The sequence below is a fragment of the Sebastes umbrosus genome, chromosome 2, assembly GCF_015220745.1.
Source record: "Sebastes umbrosus isolate fSebUmb1 chromosome 2, fSebUmb1.pri, whole genome shotgun sequence".
NCBI lineage: Eukaryota > Metazoa > Chordata > Actinopteri > Perciformes > Sebastidae > Sebastes > Sebastes umbrosus.
Window position 1 is genome coordinate 30648510 of NC_051270.1, and position 19640 is coordinate 30668149.

A 19640-nucleotide genomic window follows, 5' to 3' on the forward strand; every position below is an offset into this window, starting at 1 on the left:
AATTAGTGGCGTCATTAACACATTATTATCGCATTAACTTTGACAGCCCTAAAAATAAATAAATAATTCCACCAACAACGATTAGTAAAAGCACGTAGAAAAATAAAACGGAAGTTAACAAGCCCCTGTTATCATTATGCTCACATAATCTTATTTGTAGCCATGATAGCAGCGTGGCTCCATGGACGGCAACGTCAGTCTGTCAGTCCACCAATTTGGTCCAGACTGGAATACGTTATTGGATATATTAGCATGCAACTTTGTACTAATATTTTATTTATCAAATTCAAAGACCTCATCCACATTGACAAAATCATCTAAAGATTCAGCCATGACATTGAAAATATTTTAGATAACTCTAATCTACACTTTCTGTGTTCCAACACAACAAACTCTGCCCGGCTGGCACTCGCATTTCCACCATTATTCCACCGTTGTCTTCCGGCAACACGTCACCGCGTGAGATTTCAGAATGAGATTTCGTTTCCCCCAGTAGGATTACACTGCAGCCTGTGAGAGGTCGTGTTTAGAAGGTAACCCGCAAATTGCAACAAAAAAAAAATCACTTCCCGACGACCCATCCTAACCATGACCAATCGAGACAATGATTAACCTTAACTATCTTGCGAGAGTTTACCTTATTGTGGGTTACCTTCAAGTCACGACCCCTGTGAGTGGCTGCTGTCTACAGCGCTTCACTAAAGGTTGTCACTATTAGTCAGTTAGACACAAAAACATGGACACAGGTTGAAAAATAGGCTACCGAAGTTACCCGTCACAGACAAAAACATTTACATTTTCTAAATGTCAGCATTTTAAAAAGCATGTTTCTAATATGCATTCAGTGTGATATGCATTCAGCCCATTAGTGCTTGATATCTTAATAATAAAAGGTAAATACACCAGTCCAGAAATATAATTAAAATTGTTAACAATAAAAACATAATAAAGCTATGTGGTTATTTTGCATGGTTCTTGTTGGAAAGCTATCAAGCTTTTGTCAAAACCCTGTTCATTCAAATTCAAGATTTGTTGGACAGTTGCCCCAATATATCATCATGTAGCCCAGCAGCGTCTTCAAGCTGTGGATGTGTGACAGAGGCACGGTGATGATGAGAGGATGAGTTGGAAAATGGAGTGGGAACCAATGTCATCTTGTTTTTATAAGACCCATAATTCCTAGCTAGTAGCTAGGACTCTATTCCCTCCCTTTCCTCTCTGGGCTGGCAGGCAGGTTGAGGAGGATCTTATCTCACAGTATTACAGCTCCTTTGTCTCAATTCCCAAATCCCCTGTTCTCTTTCCTCTCCTGTCAGGTGGGTTTAGTTGGTTCTCGTGTCCCCCAGCTACCCTCTCCAGTTCTTTCCTCGAGGGCACATTTCCATCTACATGAACTTCAATGCTAAACCGGCACACTGGTAAAACATCAATGATGTGTTTTGTTATGCGAGTAAGCAGTAATCTGAAATCAACCTACAGCACTTATCGCATTAAATTCCTTTTTGTTTGGAAACTGGACTAAGCAGTATGTTTCATAAACTCACAACAGTGTGATTCATGCATATGAATCATAATGGTAATAAAAGATAAAAAGGGGCCTTGGGAAACTTTGGTTACATAAGACAACCATTTCTTTATTTCTCACCTCTGCTGTACATAACATAAACAAGCAAACACACACAATCATACACACACACACACACACACACACACACACATACACACACACTCACCCACATACAAGTCCTAAGAAAATATACAAAACAAAATATGGCTGTTTATATGCCATGTGGGCTGAGCACTGATAATACAGTGGAATGATAAAAAAAGGAATTATTCATCATCGTCTTCCTCCTGCTCCTCCTGCTCCTGCTCCTCCTGTTCCTCCGGCTCCTCCGGCTCCTCCGGCTCCTGCTCCGGCTCCTGCTCCTCCGGCTCCTGCTCCTCCTGCTCCTCCTCCTCCTCTTCGTCGCTGATGACATATTTCTTGGCCTTCTTCGTGGCCGTTTCCTCGTCCCCGTCCTCTGCCTTTCTCTTGCTGGATCCCTCGCCCTCCTGCACAAATCACAACAGGACAGATGACGCACCGATGCTGACAGCAGCAGACATTCTGTACGGCTTCTCGGTACTTCCAGTTTGTCATGTTAGTTACATTTTCTTTTCTGGCAGCACCGTCAGTTCAGAATTAAGTGCATGTTGTTTAGAAGGACTAGTATTTCTTGTCCTGTTCGGTTCACATGAGGGTAACAACTGGGCTTTTTTAAGCTCCACAGTGAACTGCGTCACACTGCCCCCTGTCTGTCCAGCAGGATACTACACCCACCTCATCGCTGTCTAGCTTCTTGGCTTTCATCAGCCTCTGGGCCTTGTCGTCATCAGAGCCATCATCACTGTCTGATGAGTAGATCCTCGCTCGCTCCTCTGGATTGGGTCGAGAGGGGGCCACAAAAAAAGGAGGATGTTCATTAGACCTCAGTGACTTCATAAAAATCTTGTGAGAAGTGATAGCGTGACCGTGTATTCATCCTCACCTCTCAGGCCTCCTCCTCCTCCCTTGTATTTGCTCTTGATGGCTGCCAGGCTGATGGCTTCCTCGCCCTCCTCCTCGTCATCGTAGCGGTCGGGCTCCAGGTAACTGCTGCTCAGGCCTCTCTGGTGCTGCTTCTCCCTCATCCTCCTCTGCTGGGACTCTCTGCGGATAGAAGCTCGCAGCCGCTCCTCCTCTTTCTGCCGGGAGACACACCAGTGGGTATTAGTTTAAGTTTGACATTTTGTTTCTAGCTGGTAATCTAAGTGCATAATCACTGTATGGCACTTCTATGATGGGTGTGGGTGTGTCATTCATTTCTTCTAAATATAAGCTGTAAGGTGGTCTGTCCACCTCTTTACATATATGAAAAAAAAATGAACACTTTATTTGAAAAAGTAGGATGCAGTCATCTATCCAAACTAATTAAACAGTCAATTATTTCAATCAAATATTGGTTTTCAGAAGGCCGCTTCAACATGGGCTGTATTTAAATATATTTAAATATTTTAATTAGGGCTGTCAAAGTTAATGCGATAACACTAATTACCTCCGCCAAGGCCGAAGGCCTAGGAAGGAGGTCATGTTTTCACCGGCGTTGGTTTGCTGGTTTGTCCGTTTAGAGGATAACTCCAAAAGTCCACGATGGATTTGAATGACATTTTTTGAAGGGGTGGGGTGTGGCACAATGAACAATATATTAGATTTTGGTGGCGGGGGGCATCGACGTACATGAAACCTGCCTTGGGGGAGGTATGCACTCTCCGAGTGCACTTCTAGTTTCTTAACTAATTTCTTAATTGACGGAATCTGCAATTTTGAATGTTGTAGCGGGCAGGTAGTTTGAAGATACTGGCATTATATGAAAACCTCAGGAATCCATTGGTACCAACCATGTCATACTAGCTTGTCGCCAAGGAGACTAAATAATGCTCCAAACTTAAGCTAAATTTTGTCGGGGAAAAACTGTTATGGACATTTTCACAGGGGTCCCTTGACCTCTGACCTCAAGATATGTAAATGTAAATGGGTTCTATGGGTACCCACGAGTCTCCCCTTTACAGACATGCCCACTTTATGATATTCACATGCAGTTTGGGGCAAGTCATAGTCAAGTCAGCACACTGACAGCTGCTTTATGCTAAATGCAGTACTTCTGAGGGTTTCTGGACAATATTTGACCTCGTTCTGTGTTGTTCATTGATTTCCAATAATAAATATATACATACATGTGCATAAAGCAGCATATTTGTCCACTCCCCTGTTGATAAGAGTAGTAAATACTTGACAAATGTCCCTTTAAGGTACATTTTGAACAGATAAAAAATGTGAAATTTATTTGCGATTAATCGCAACTAAATATTTTAATCGATTGATTAGCTAAAAACATTTTTTCTGTTCTTTTTTCAAATCAAGAGGTTACATATGATGAGGATCATAATGATATATGATAAGGTTTTCAGCTATAGTATAAACTTTAGTTTCAGTTTTTTTTTAACTTAAATATTAACCATGTACTATTTGCACCATCATTATAAAATATATATATTCAGATTATGTTTAAAATGTCAGTATGGATCAAGCTGTTCAGTTTCTTGTCTCAGAGTCTAGTCTGTTATTTACTCTACTTTGTTTCATATCTACCTTGTTGAGTACCCTTATCCTGCTTATTGTTTTGTGATCAATGTAATATGGCTGCTATAACAAAGCCACTTCCTAGTGGGATTAATAAAGTACTCTATCCATCTTAAATGGACAGCTCAAGGCGGTGAGAGGAGAGGAAAGAAAAGGGAGAGTGGGGTTACAGTTAAAGATATGAGGCTAGGGATGCACTGATATTGATATCAGGCCGATATTGACTCAAATAGCTTGATTCAATTCACGTCTATGTTTATATACTACATACATTATATACAGGAATTTTAATTCCTGTTGAAGTTTTGACCAATTTGTTGCTGCATTATAAAAGTTTACACTTGAATTATAATTTTGAAGATTTTTTACTAAGTTGCTGGTGTACGTTTTATATATATAATATATATCTATATCTTTGTTACATTTTGTTTTACAAAGTTAGGAAAGCAATGTTTAAGTCAAGCCTGATGTTGCCGTACACATAACAGAATGATCCCAGTCACTTCCACACAGTGAGGCATACAGCTTATTAATTAAACACTGATATCGGATCGGTACTCGGTGTCGGCCGATACCCAAAGCCAGTATTGGGACTAAAAAAGTTGGCTCGGTGCATCCCCATAATGAGGCTACAGTGAAACTCAAGATGTTGCGAGCACATGGTGTGCATATAACTGTGAAAATAAACTATAAATGTAACAGAAATTAGCTGCAAGTGCAACTTAACAGCTGCCATGTTAATCAGTTTAACACGCTGCAGTGGGAAAGCGCTAAACTGAAGAGTTCTGTGTCAAAATATGGACCACAAGCATGACTGTCACGCTGGTCTGACAGATCTGGTAAATCACATATCACCAGTTTATAGAAGCAAAAAAAGTATAATATATTCCCTTGTCTAACACTTCACAAATGTCTGTAACAAAAATATCTACAATCTTTTGACACGTGTACCGCATCAACGTTTTTCTTTATCAATATTTGCCATCCTCCACCAGCCAGTTTCAGATGCCAATCTGCTACTGCTAGTTAGCCAAAAGCCTCTCAAGTCACACCCCAGCTGAATAAGCTGTACTTTGTAGAACAAGCTGTTTGATGGATCTTTCCAATGGCAATTAACATGTCCATTGAAAAACAAACAAAAAAACAACAAATTGTTCAACCTTCTGTTGTAGTTTAATGCCAGTACAAATGCGACTTGCAAGTATAAATTGCAAATGACGAGGAAAGTTGTGTTAAGATTTTAACATTACCAGCTCCTAAACAACCTTATGTTACAGATCATGCTGTAGTCAGACTACATTGATACCTATAGTGATTACAAAGCATGTAGGTATAAGCAAAAGATAGAACATCAAAGTTGTGTTTCTAAGTTTGAAAACCGCAGTAGCCTGAAGTTTGTACAGTCATACTGGCCCTGTTGAGCGCTGGGCACAGTGAAACTATAAATTATGCTGTCAGCAGTACTTGTTTGGGTTGACAGTAGATACATAATCAGTCCCCCTCCAGACAGGCTCACACTATTTCCATTTCACTGACCACTGTGCAACCCTATTATGTAAGCACGTCAGGTTATGTCTTTATGTAACCGGTCATGATGCTTGTCAACAACTGGCCTCGTGCCACATATTTTGGTCCCTGTGGCAACGAAATCTTTCTCAAACAGGGCTGAGGAAAGACAAGCAGAACAAGCACAGATGGACAGAGTGTGAGAGCGTGTTACCTTGATCATTTCGTTGCGATGCGACTCGGGATCTCGTCCGGCCATGGGGAGGATTCTGATCTTCTGCGTCTTGGAGCAGCGGTCAGCCAGAGACAGCGTCATCTTCCTGTGGGTGGCGCTGTCTGTGGAGTGGGGCCTGGAAATACAGAAGAAACACAATGTCAGATTTAAGGTGCATATTTCCCATAGACTATATATAAAGATGGACGACATAAAGCCTCCCCGAAAGTGAAGTCAAAACATCTTGATCGCCCCCTGGTGGCTGGCTGCAGTATAGGGAATAAATCCCGCCCCCTCCATGTTAGTGGATGAGACATGGGCCAAACTAAAAAGTATGCATCAAATTATTTTTCCCCAACGATGGTTTCTGTCATTTTAGGTCGTTCTAATCTCGCTGATTTACATTATGTTCAACTGTTCATTTTTCTGATGCGTTTGTTTTTTATTAGTTATTTGATGCCATAAAAAGGGGGTGAGACGTCATGATTGACAGCTGCTCTGAGTGAAGTAGTCGCGCAGCCGGAGGCTCGGGAATTGCACAAGAGATGATATGTAACTTTAATTTTTCATAACCGTCAAGAGTCTGTTTAATAGATCATGTGTTAATTTGATAATAAATGTAGTGTAGTTAAAGATATTCTGGTTAGTTGTTGTGTCTTTCTAGCCAAACAGCTACCGTGGTGCTAACGTGGTGGCTCACGCTCAGAAGCCGAGGCTGTGTTCGGATAGTGATTGGTTCAGGCGTGTGTGTGTGGACGGGACCTTGATACCGCGGCTCCAGCCCCCCCGATCACCACGGCGTAGACTCTGGCTCCAGATGACGTTAAAATCTCAAAATAGCAGCTCCCGTATCCAGGATGTTTTGGCTTCACTTATGTACAGTGGGAGGAAGTGGAGACGCGTCGTCCATCTTTATATACTGTCTATGATATTTACCCAGTGCTTTTTAAAAATGTAAACATTAAGGCAGTTTTCCCCTTTTCTTTGATATTTATCTCATTTTTGTGTGTAATTTTGAACAAAAGCTTAATAAAAGCTTATAAAAAAAGGTTTTAAAATGATACCTTTGCATGGCAGAAAACATCAAAGTATACTGCCAAACCTGTTTTAATCCACACTCATTAAAAGGTACTTTGTGGAGTTTTTCACTACTAGTAGCGCTATGGAACAATGTTTTTATGAGTGGGCTTTCTTTCTCGTGCACGCACATGCATACGGGCCAGGCGATGCATATTTCAGCCAATGCTGTCATGCTCTTCCACTGATGTTGTTCCATTGGAACAAAAAGACTGCTAGCGAGCACACCTGGATGTAACCAATGTAGGTTTGTATTTTGACAATATTGGCTTTGTAAAAGTTTTTTTGCGGAAGGAAATGTTTTTTGCAGGATGCATCATACACCTCAGATTTCTTGCCTCGGGCTTGAAACTGTTGTGCTGTTTTCCCACACTGAATTGAATGTTGTTGATCCATTAATGTGTGAAGTTGCCTCTTTAAAAGAAAAACACTGTGTCCTAACCACTTGTACCCTGCTTGAGCTCTAATCCTAATCAAAACTCTGATGATATTACACAACCAGAACAAATGGTAATGTCCTGTCTGGCAGTGTGGAGGGCTGTTGTGCATTAAAGCAGCTTTGGCCAGTGTCCTACTAGTCCCATGTGGTCTGAGGAGACAGAACATCCAGGTGGACTAGGGGGCCACTAAGAAGCTTACGCACTTCTTACTGGGAGAAACCTGGGCGGCTTGCACAAGGTGATCCAGGATTTAAAGCATAGAGTACATTTCTGAATGAATCAAGGCTGCTATTGTTGTTGTTTGGAATTAGCGGTGGCCTGGGGCTGATCTAGTGCCTGTACGGATGTCAGGGAGCCACACAGAGGAGGGGTAACCCTAGCAACTCATAGGTTTTGCCTCAAGTGAAAACATTAGTCTCTGTGTGATACTTGTGTCTTAATAGCAGCCTATCACCAATAACGACAACGCCATGTTACTGTGTTACCTGAATGTGAGCTTGGTTTTGAACACAGCCTGTCCCTGCAGTCCAGTACCCTGCCGGATGAACAGGTGGTTGTGGTCTCCCTGGAGAGGAGCTTTGTAAACATCAAACACTTCGTTACCCAAGTGGAGGGACATGCTGTGGCAAGAAAAAAAAAAAGAAATTTAAAACCATATAGTGCAGAGCACGTCCTGTACACTACTCTGCGTAGTAATAACTTATCAAAGTTCAGCTTGATATGATACACACCTGCCATCAGACCATTTGACAATGCGTGCGTTGCTCTCTCGGGTTTCATTTCCCTCCTCGTCTCTCTTGGCTCTCCACCGAATTGTATTCTCCACCTGTGGGAGAGAAAGAATAAACTCTTTTGACAACAACATCGGCCTTATATACAAGATTTTTTAAGAAGCTGATACTGCTTTTTATTTATTTACACTTCAGCCCACACAGACGACTACAAACGGGATGTTAAGGTACCAGAAATTTAGTATTCGATACCAATACCAATGATATTCCATGACTCACGATACCAATTCGATACCGCGGTGAAAAACAAAAGTAAAACAATAAATCCCATATACTTCAACATACTGTACACTCCTTTATTACCGTTTGCAACTGGTTTTTGTTAGGAAGTTAAACAAGTCATAATTCCCTCTCTGTTATCTTTTCTGTATTGCTGTGAAAACATCTCCTTCAAACAACTGGATTTATTCAAGTTTCTCAACAAAAACTATATTTTACAAGATTACATTTGAACACATCATGATAACGTTTGAATTTGCCTTCGCCAAATACAAATTTTTACTCGAATGAATCGTCCATCCGATTTTAACACGGATTTGTTGTTTGTTTTGTCGTTCCTCTGTCGCCCCCGGGCGCCGTTAGTCTTGAGCCCTGACGTTTTCAGAATTTTGGCATGAACTTGGTACTAGGGCTGGCCAGAATAAAATTTTTTGGGCTTCAAAGCCTCGCTGAGAAATATTCAAAAGGTATTCAAAGTTTTGCGGAGGAGCGCGCCGTGGCAGGCTGACATGTTCTTCTGTCTGTCTCCATCTCCCCCGTTTCAGTGCCCGGGACGGTGCTGCTGCCGCACTACTGTACACACACACATCTCTACACACAACAAACAGTGATATCCGTCTGAGAATAACTATTAATAATTAATAATTTTGTGGGATTATTCCTTATTTCATGGGCTATATGGGGATTTATACATTATTATTACTACATACTTATATAAAAAATAAAAAACGAAGCATTCGATTAGTGATTTGGAGGTTAAATACCAAGGTAGCGCTCAAAGCTTCGAAATATTCAGGTCAGCCCTACTTGGCACCGAAGTATCGGTTCTCCCTATTACAAAAACATTTCCATACACACTTGACGTGGACAACAAACCTTCAGCTTGAGCCTGGTCCGTCCCTCTTCATCCAGCATCTCTTCATCCTCAAATTCATCCTCATAGTACTGAGGATCAAAGGGTCTGTAAAGGGCGATTCAATGAAAATCTAAATAATATACCTTAAATTTACACAGAGGCTTTTGTGCTCATCAAGACCCAACAGTTAGCTGAACACTTCAAAGTAAGTATAAGCTCTTTCACTTCTCCTCCTCACTAGCAGCAGAGTAAAATGATCCTAGGCACATTCTTCTTTTTTGTAATTCTTTATCCTTTACTTATATTTTCAAAGGACTTGAGAGCTCATCAAGTACAATATGTGTTTATATTGTATATTTTGACAGTGCCATTGATCTGACCTGGGCTCCACAGACAGGAAGTTGGGCAGCTTGACAAAATAAAGGTCAGATCCCAGGTCTGTGCTGACTTTTGGGATCTCTACTTCGATACGAGTTTCGGCCGCAGCCTCCTCTGCGTGCTCCCCCTCCATCCCGTCCTCTGTATCCTAGACACACACACACACACACACACAGGAGAGGGAGAGAACATTAAAAAAACACTGTATGATTAAATGACCCATGATAATAGGGATCAGCTCAGAGAGGCTTAGCGAGAGGCTCTGAGAAAAAGAGATTTGGGAACTCTTATTAAAAAAAAGACTGGGCACAATTAAAGAGGCTTGATGATCAGTGGAGGACAAAGACAGAGAGCGAGGGGACGGACGCGTACCAGGGGCTGTCCCGGGGTCGGAGGCTTATCTGCATCGCTGTCTGAAGAGATGTCGTCAGCCTCTCCAAACAGGTCGTCTGCTGCCGTCTTCTTTACTGTTTGTAAGAAGAGTATGGAAGAGTGACTAATTTAGAGTACATAAAAGCAATAAAAATGGCATCTTCAGCTGCAACTAATAGAATTAAAACTCAGATTTGAATTGTAGATGCCACTGTGAACCAGCGAGGTTAGGTGTGCAGTAACAATAGTGTTTGCTCAAATGGCATCTTACCTTTCTTTGTTCCGACATCGCTGTCTGAATCTGAATCAGAGGCGGCTTTTGCTTTGGATTTCACTCTGAGGAAATCATCTTCACTATCACTGCCCTTTGCAGACTCTGAAAAATATAATCACAGCAGGCGATTAGACAGTATAATTTCCACATGACAGTATGGTATAAACTGAAGGTGCAGGATACAAGAACACATCTTAGAGTAAATAAAAAAAGGACCATTACCACATACAAAAAGTCTAAGAGAAAATTTGTATCTCCTATTAATCTGAGTCCTGACCTCATGGTTCAGGATATTTTTCTCACTTTTGGCCCTAATCCTCTTCCACAAAAATCCAATGTGTCAAGATTATCACAGACGGCTGGTTCGTGATCCACTTCATGTAGGATATTTCCTCCACATGTAACACGAGACTCGGTGTTTACCTGGCTTCCTGTTCCTCGGCCCCTCGTCATCGGAGTTCTCTCTTTCTTCATCAGAGTAATGACGTTTCTCCTCCTCATCCTCCGACTGGTCACTCTTAACACCTCCTACCCACTTCTCATCATCTGACTGGTTCTCCCTGCCAGAAGCTTCTGCCTCAGAGTGAGGGGTGCCCGGTCCCGACTGTGGAGTCGCAGGTTCACTGTGCACGCTGGTTTAAAACAAACACATCGGAAGAAATAGATCAAGAAACGGAAATCTGGCCCTCTGACAACAAAGGAACGTTTCTTATATCTCATAACATTACAGGTTAGGTTGTTACTTTGTTTTCTGTCTTCTAAGATTAAGAAACAAGTACATGTTGTGATAAAGTCTAAGGCTACATTCACATTACAGGGCTTAATGCTCAACTCGATCTTTCTGCCTTAACTGTCGACATTCATGTTTGAAGAAACCCATATTTGACCTCAGTGTGAACGGATCTGTCCTGAAACGCCTCACAAGCAACCAATAACGTCACACACACGGGGGACTGCCGTCCAAAGGCCGACTGTTCCGAAAATACACACTGGAGTTGTTGGAGTCCCAGTGTCTGCCAGACTCTTTTAACATATTGCTCAATTTAACAGATCTGGCTTAGCGATTACACAGATGTTACTCCTAAATCATAACGTCTGACTTTGTAAGATTCCTAAAGAAAGACTTTTCATTTTGGCTGATATTTGACTTTAACAGCTCTTCTGTGAACTAAGTTAAATAAACTAAAGTACGATGTGTAACATTACTGTTTGACATCCGCCAGTCAGCACGTCCACGCAATTTTTATAACGTGATTTCATTAAATCAGAGTTCTGCTTTGTGAAACATGACGAATTTATCAGCTGAACTGAGTGAATTGTGAAAAGTCTGTTTGATTAAGTTAATTTACATTTTAGACGAGTGAAAGATAGTCTTCAACCATTTCCTACTGTCGGAGGAAAACCTCCGTTGACATATTGGTAAATTTAACAGAGCCGAGCTTACCAGTAAACATCTACTAATACAAGATAGTTTATGATTTCTTACGACTCATAAACAGACACTAACTTATTCGGCGAACATATTTTAACATTTTTAGCTCCAAGTCAATTCTAAACTTGATGTTTCCTAGATAATGCTCGTCTGCCTTAACGACGCAGTTTATACATTTTGTAACTGCTGATTTATTAAATCGGAGTTCTACTGAGTGAAACATGACGCCGAACTTGGCAGAAGAATAGAAAAAGTATTTTTTTGTCAGGTAACAAACATTATAGGTGTCTGATTGACGCACACTGTCACTGTGGAGAGAGGTTTGTCTTCTTCTGTAGTTTCAACGGACAGCTCCGACACTGTATGGTGAGTGCTCTGCACCTGCCCAGTTGAGTATAATGTGGAAAAACACACATGAATTCCGATATGATCGTTCTAACAGCTGTCGCATTGCCAGTGATCGGATATGTGTTGAATTTAGGACCACAAATGAAAGTGGCACAGATCTGACCGGAAAAAAAAATCCATTTCTGTTTTCTGTGTCCACTCTACTCTGGAAAAATTTGATCTGTGTCGCATGAGAGCAAAAAAAACAAAGGATTTTGGTCACATTTGCTTGCTATGTGAACGTAGCCGAAGAAATGTCATAAAACAGCTTGGCGCTTTGGTTTTATAAAACTGGAGTAAATAGTATATTTGCTGGGGTCCCCTCTGGCATCATCTCATGTTATGTCAGTTAAACAATAAGGAACATCCAGTGTGTGTTGGCGTACCTTCTGTCTGAACGGACACTGCCCCTCTCAGAGCGAGGGCTCCCCGCTCCAGACATCCCGCTGCCAGCCGGACTGCCAGCCGGACTGCCAGCCGGACTGCCAGCCGGGCTGCCTCCATCCGACCGGCGGCCGGCGTCCTCCTCATCTTCATCTTCATCTCGATGTCCGCGCTCTGAGCCGCTGTGCTGCTCTGCGTCGGAGTGATCGTTGTCCGCCTGGTCGGAGTGCATGCTGGCGTCCGACTGGTTCCCTGACCGTTCGGACTGGTTGTCGCTGCCGCTGTGTTGACTGTGCCGACTGTGTTGCTCATCCTCACTGTCGTCTCCAAACAGCTCCTATTAGGTAGAAGGAAAGGTGAGTACGTTTGTAAGTGAGAGAGGCGAGGTGAACACAGTGAGCCTCATGCAAGAACCACTCTTATGAACAGATGCGTTCTTAAGTGGTTTGTACGAGTGATTCAGGAGAACTTGTTACATTCACCAATTTCCTCGTATTTGGAATTTTCTCTTATCTACCATTTACGAGTGGTCCAGACCCGTCGTAGGAGACGTGCAGTAAGTCTGCTGTTATCCAAACCTACGTTTTTACATTGATGGATTTTTCTTTTTCATTACTTTGAAGCAACTTTGAGTTTGAAAATCTTATATAAATTACACTTCACAATTATGTTGACATTATCCTGTTTGACTTTGCAATACCAATTATAATATAATTCTAAATATATTCATATAGCCTAACAGTATCATCATTAATTCAAATTGGCCGTTGATGCTATTGTATAACACTGCAAAGTCAATATGAACATCTCAAACTGCACTAATATAAATTTATGGAAGATTAATTTGTCTCTGTATATAATACTGGGAGTGTAACCAGGCACGTCGTGGCTGACTTATTTCTTTTGGATGCCCGTCAGGCTCTTTGGAAGAGAGCGTATCTTTAGACAGCGTGCTGATATATTGTTATAGAAAGATAAATGGGGACGGAAACGTAGCCTTATATGTATCATTGGGGCATTAATTATGCTAATATGCAAATTATCATGAACGCGCACTCATTTACGCACCGGCGGCATTCATCATGTTTAACTCAGGTCATTTACACAGGTATGTGAAGTTAGGAGTATTTGCTGAATCTGACGTGTAAACACCTGTACGAGCCCACGGCCCCGAAAAAAATAAAGAGAAAGTCAAAACAAGAATACAAAAATGGTTTTGCATGAGGCACAATGTTTGTAAATGACTGTGTGTACTTCTTCTAGCAGGTTGATGGTGGCTGACCCCTGGTGTAAAAAGGTAGGCTTAACATGCTACTGGGAAAGAAAACATTATAGCTGATACTGGCTGCAAAACATTCACAAGATGCACTTCAATTAGGGAAACATCTGTCTGAGTGCACATGCACCGTCCATTCCAGTATACTTTTCAATCAGTCCATAGTTCTCTTCTAAGCAGATGTTTTTAAAAGGGAGAAAAAAATTACTATGTGCACACTAAAATGTATGTTGGGCAGAATCACTGTTACTTATGTGATGATATCTCAGTGTATCTGTTGTTTCAAATATGCCTACATATTCTTTGTTTTTATATTTCATCTAATTATTTTTGCAATATATGCTACATGTAATTAGATTTCTGAACTCACATTTCATTGTTTACACACTTTACAGTGTGAAACCTGAGCTCAAAATTGACCTTTGTTCTCGATAACAATGACGTCTTCAATGAGAAAAAGAGGATCGGAGTATGTCAGCCAATGTTTTGGCGAGACCGTTTCCTGGTTGAGTTTTCCGTTTCTCCTCTTGGTGTGATAATAAGCAGAGTCTAAGGTAACTGACCGTCTAATGTCACTGATATTAAAAGCCATGCACAATAAAATAAGAATGTAAGATAGAAATGTTCACTCATTTCTTGTCCATACACCCCTATTACTCCTCAGAGGTTATTGTAGGAGCAGCATTTGCAAGGCAACCTGACTTACACCTAAGCAACTATGATAAAAATGTTTTGTTTAATGAAGTGATTATTGGATAGGGGTCAGGCTCGCTGGCAGAACACGTCTGACTGTTGTCTACTCTTTCACTGCAAGACCTAAATAATCCACACAGTTTGAGTTTCAGTCAAAAGCAGGCACACACACACACCTTATTAATACTGGGTTTTCCCGCCTCATGGCCTTCTTCATCATCGTCCCGTTCCCTCTCACTATCGCTGCCGCTGCCCGAGGCGTTGCTGGCAGATCGGGGTCTCTCCGGCTCCGAGTCTGAACCGGAGCCAGAGCCAGACTCTGAAACACAGTAAAGCAGACTGGTTATCTTCTGGCACGTAGAACAGTTCATCAGTTTACAGCAGGTGAGTGTTGTAGAGGCTTGGTCACACATTTCTATATCAATATCCAATCATTATTCACTGCATGATGCACTCTACATTGATAGCTCATCACTGTATAGGTAGATTTCACTCCTTTCACACAGAGTGAGCCTTGGCGACCAGAGTAGGTTACTTTGCTTTTCTAATTAATTATATTTCTCCCAGACTCATTTATTTGCGTACTCATTATGTAAATCCTCACATTCAAAATATGCCAGTCAACTGTCAAATATTTCCCCTAAAAGTGTATTGCAACAATAAAATATCACATAAATGTCTGTGTCCATACACACAGCAGCATTTGAATGGCCAGAGAGTTCGTGGAGGAGGTTTTGATTTAATTTTACCTTTCATTTGTTTTCCTGGACTACATTATATTACCAACAAAGTACAACCTCAATAATAAACATATACTCTAGTTAAATTAATAGCTCTCTGACAGTGTCAGTCTAAAGGTTGACTTTGGAGCTGTTACCTAATAAAATGGCAAGATAGCAACTGAGTGTATATCAATATTAAAATGTAGATATGCTGTATTGTTTTGTCCACGTCTTCCATTCCCAATGCATACTGTGAACAGGTTACATACTGGTTAGGTGCATGTTTGTTAAGAAACTTCTGAATAAATATTTTACATATGAAACTGGTGTTTGTATGGCATGAGATTTGGTGGGTTGCTTTTATTTGGAAAATGTGACTTAATAACTGGGTTATTATACTGTTACGGCTCAGTGAATGTCAGTGTAATGTTACTCTCTCATACTGACAAGATGCCCTTTAGCTATTCAACGGTGCAAAAACACATTTTGTGGCACTAGTTCAGTTCAGACAACTTTATTTGTCCCCAAGGGGGCAATTCATTTGTAGCATTCCCAGTCCATGCATCCATACATACAACAGACAACCAATAATTAGTTAAGACAAAGGAAACATATTAAAGGCATGGGGCAGTTGGAGGGACAAGTTACAATAAGAACCATATAAATACATAGGATTATGGCAATAAAAGCCCAAATATAATAAACAATATATGAGAATAACATATCTTAAAGTTCCTCTAAATAACAGTCATTTAAAATGGGTATGGTCTGTGTTCAGCAGCTTCACAGCAGAAGGGATAAAGGACTTGGAGTAACAATTTGTTCTCCTTAAAGACACATTATAACGTCGGCCTGAGTTCAACCCAAACAATGTGATCTGGTTGGCTGATCATTTTTCTTGCTTTCTCAGCCACCTGTTTCTCCCAAATTGTGCCCAAGTCCTTCTGCTGAACTCCAGTGCTCGTGGAGCAGACTTTGACTATAGTATTGAGACTGTTCTTGTCCTTCACAGACAGACAGTTAAACTATATGCACTAGTTGGTGTATAAATCACATCTTAATACACCATGTAATCATGTTGAGCAACAACTGACTGATGAAAGCTCAGAGTTGTGCTGCACACTAACGTTGAGGCTGATGAGAACATGTGCTTGAGGAACATAATGTTGTTGCAGTAACTTCAGAGCAGCTAACTATGCTAGCTCATTAAAACACAGAGAGCTTGTTAACGCGAGCTACGGTAAACATTTAGCTTGAATGAGGGATTGAACAGACTTGTATTCGTTTCTAACAAAGGTAGCTTTTATAAAACATCTAGTTAGTGCATAACTTATGATAGATATCAGTGTAACGTGACGTCCAGGCTCCACTTCTCCCGGTCAGTGTTTGGGTAAAGCTAGTTTAACTGCTTAGCATCAGGACAAACTGCACACCGCTAATAAGCGATAACACTGTAAACAACTAAGGTTTTCAGCGGCTGATCGGCATCATTACCTCGCTGGTCGTTGTCGCTGTCTCCATCACTCCCGAACAACTCATCCATGTCCGCCATTTCTCACAAACTGAGGTACAATGTGACCTAACAGGAAGTGATCGCCGGGCTTTGAGGAGAGGTTTTGTTTCCGAGTTCAGGCCAAGGCCTATAGAAGGAGGCTGGATCATGCGTCATCAATGCGTCATATCTTCGGGGTATGGCACATGCGCAGTAGAATCTGATTGAGCCAATCGCAACACACGACCGCAGCTTCAGTTACACTGCGCATGCGTTATACCCCACACCCCTAGACCCGTGTCCTAACCTCCTTCTATAGGCCTTGGTTCAGGCTGAGGTGGACATTTTTTTTTTTTTTTATTGAACAAATTCAAATTTACAAACAACCTGGCTTATATATTACTGCATTAGAGTAAAAAGACAAGGTGCATACAGAACAAGAACAGATACAATATGTAAAATTATACATGAAAATAATAATAAATTAAATTAAGGGCTATGGGGCTGTACCTGTAATTCATATTCTTCTATTATACTAAGAAGTTTCAATGCATTTTTGTTTTTCATGACTTTAAGGGCTTTTATGTTAGAAAGAAACTCAAAATGAAACACATTAAACCTTGGTTTCACTTTCATATACTTGGATTTGTGCAAATAACTTTTTTCCAAGAATGAGAATGTTATTCACTAGAAAGTCATCTTTGTTGTTGTCCATGACAAGACCATAAACAATGTCCTTTTGAGAGAAGTTTCCCAGATGAGAAATTTTTAGGAAAAGCCAGTCATGTATATGAAGCCATAAAGCTCCAGAATACATATAAGGAAAAAATAAATGATCAGTAGTTTCAGTATCATCACAAAATGTTGGTGTAGTAACAGATAACGGCCACAAGGAGGAGGTCCACACCGCAGTACACTCTGAGGCTCTGGTTGTCTCAACAAAAATACTCCACTAAATGGAATAATTTGAAAAATTGTATGTTTTGCCAATAACCTGATATTTTCATGTGGAATTTCATTTAATTCTCACAGTGCAATATCATTTTCCACTTGTGCAATTTTGTTAATAGTCTGTTTATTGTCAATACTGTATATACTGCTCCTATTTTTATACTTCCTTCTATTTAAATGGTTCATATTTTGTTACACTTTGTTTAGCTCTTTTTTTTACTGTTAGCTGATGCATCTTGTTTTTTGCACTATCCCCTTTGCTGCTGTACACTGCAAATTTCCCAACTGCGGGACTAATAAAGGAATATCTTATCTTATCTTATCTTATTTTTTTCGTTTAAATATTTTCCTTTTATAACATAGTTTTTATTCATTTAATTTTTTTCCATCATATATTGTTGAAGAACATACATATAAACAATATATAAAAATCAGAATGTGGCAAAAAAAAAAAATGAAAAAAGACCCTTCCCTCTTTTTTGCACCACTTTCTTCCCACTTTTCTTTCATTTTCCAACTTACATAATGTATATTAAGAAAAACAGAAGGATTGTCACCAACATTTACACATGTAAAAATATAACAAAAATCCCCCCTAAAAAAATAAAAAAAATACCATGTCATTCACCCCTTATGAGGTTAAGTTATATCTTATTAGGTATACATTACATTATTAAATATGAAATTATATTAAAATATTTCCTTTTTATACAAAATAATTAAGCTGCCAATAATCCACATAGCTACTTGATTTATGAAGATATAATAGGAGAAAAGCGAGTATTATAAAGTACATTATGAAGAAGTATATCTTGCATCGCATGTGTGAAACAATCTGCCATATCATAGCTGGATTAAAAACCTGATTATCGATTTCATTTTATTTTATTATTTGTTATAGCAAAATTTGAATGACTTTCTCTTTGCTTGTAATTAATTATGTTGGCACATGAATGATCTTTGAGTTTATTAGTAGTAGCAGTGTGAGGCTAGACTATGGTTCACAGTAGGAATATTATAGCAATCTTATTGTGATGATATAGAGGATTATACAAAAAAAACCCACAATTTATGAATGGTTAACTTGTACTAATAACAGTTCCAATAAGAATATTACATGAACATCATAGTTTTTGAGTTGACATGTATATGATATATTCTTAATTATTTCCTCTGATGAAGCCAATCCCAGCTGACTGACACAAATCTTCACCCTTGATTTGTTATGTTTCCTAGAGGCAGAAGAGGTTCAGCTAATGTGTATTGATGCACGGACATTTATCTCTGGTGTAGACATGGTTTAAAATGACAGTAAAGAAGTCTTCCTCTCAGTACATTTCAACCGCTTTATCTGATTACTATCACTCATCTGATTTCAGCACCCACATCTCTTCCCAACGTTTCTGTGTTACATGCAAGGCATCTTGTTACAGTGCACATATTGTGTGAACCGAGAGGGTACATGAAATTCTATCTCCACTATTGTGCAGCACAGTGTAGTAAAAAGAAGATGAGCTCCCCTTGAGCTTTACAATCAAGGGTAAGGTAAGGGTTTTAGTGTACACACTGTGTTTCGTGTGTGTATTTGTGTGAGAGAGGGAGAGTAAGACAGAAAGAGAGAGAGATTTTTGTTTCACATGTGTGTATGTAGTCTGTCTTTCCAGGTCTCTGTGGTATTTAGTAGTCCACTGCTTGGCACATCTGGAAGAAGCTTGACATCTTTGATCCACAGACATTTTGCCTGAAACACCTTAACTTATTACACTTAACATTTACCCAATATAACAATGTTATGTTTGTGTTAAATTAATTCATTCTTAATAACTATAATTCTATATCTTATAAATTGTATATCTCGTTGCAATTCTACCACTGATACATCTGTCTGCTCTGTATATATGACACCTACTGTATCCCTGTTCACCCTGGAAGAGGAATCCCTGCACTGTTGCTGTTTTTTGGTTAGTTTTTCTTTTATTGGTGCAAAAAGAAAACAGCAGTGACTTTACAAGTA

At 40.1% G+C, this 19640-nt stretch overlaps 1 protein-coding gene across 1 annotated transcript; it reads right to left on the reverse strand.

Moving 5' to 3' along the window:
- Positions 1-1598: 1598 nt before the first annotated feature.
- Positions 1599-16834, reverse strand: leo1 (LEO1 homolog, Paf1/RNA polymerase II complex component). The gene is made up of 14 exons (XM_037754695.1): positions 16678-16834; positions 14638-14780; positions 12495-12829; positions 10713-10921; positions 10287-10391; positions 10016-10110; positions 9646-9791; positions 9286-9370; positions 8131-8225; positions 7885-8019; positions 5883-6018; positions 2532-2727; positions 2324-2421; positions 1599-2055 (listed from the first exon to the last, which is right to left on the reverse strand). Exons 1-14 carry the CDS (start codon positions 16733-16735, stop codon positions 1834-1836), a joined length of 2058 nt encoding a protein of 685 aa, XP_037610623.1. The 5' UTR covers positions 16736-16834; the 3' UTR covers positions 1599-1833.
- Between the last annotated feature and the right edge of the window lie 2806 nt (positions 16835-19640).

What these genes read in the sequence shown, in the direction of transcription:
- leo1 (XM_037754695.1), bottom strand. Translation starts at nt 16,735, where the DNA reads ATGGCGGACATGGATGAGTTGTTCGGGAGTGATGGAGACAGCGACAAC. An exon ending in AGTGTCCGTTCAGACAGAAG is followed by an intron (nt 10,922 to 12,494) that starts GTACGCCAACAC and finishes GTTTTAAACCAG; the next exon opens with CGTGCACAGTGAACCTGCGA. An exon ending in ATCGCAACGAAATGATCAAG is followed by an intron (nt 2,728 to 5,882) that starts GTAACACGCTCT and finishes GTCTCCCGGCAG; the next exon opens with AAAGAGGAGGAGCGGCTGCG.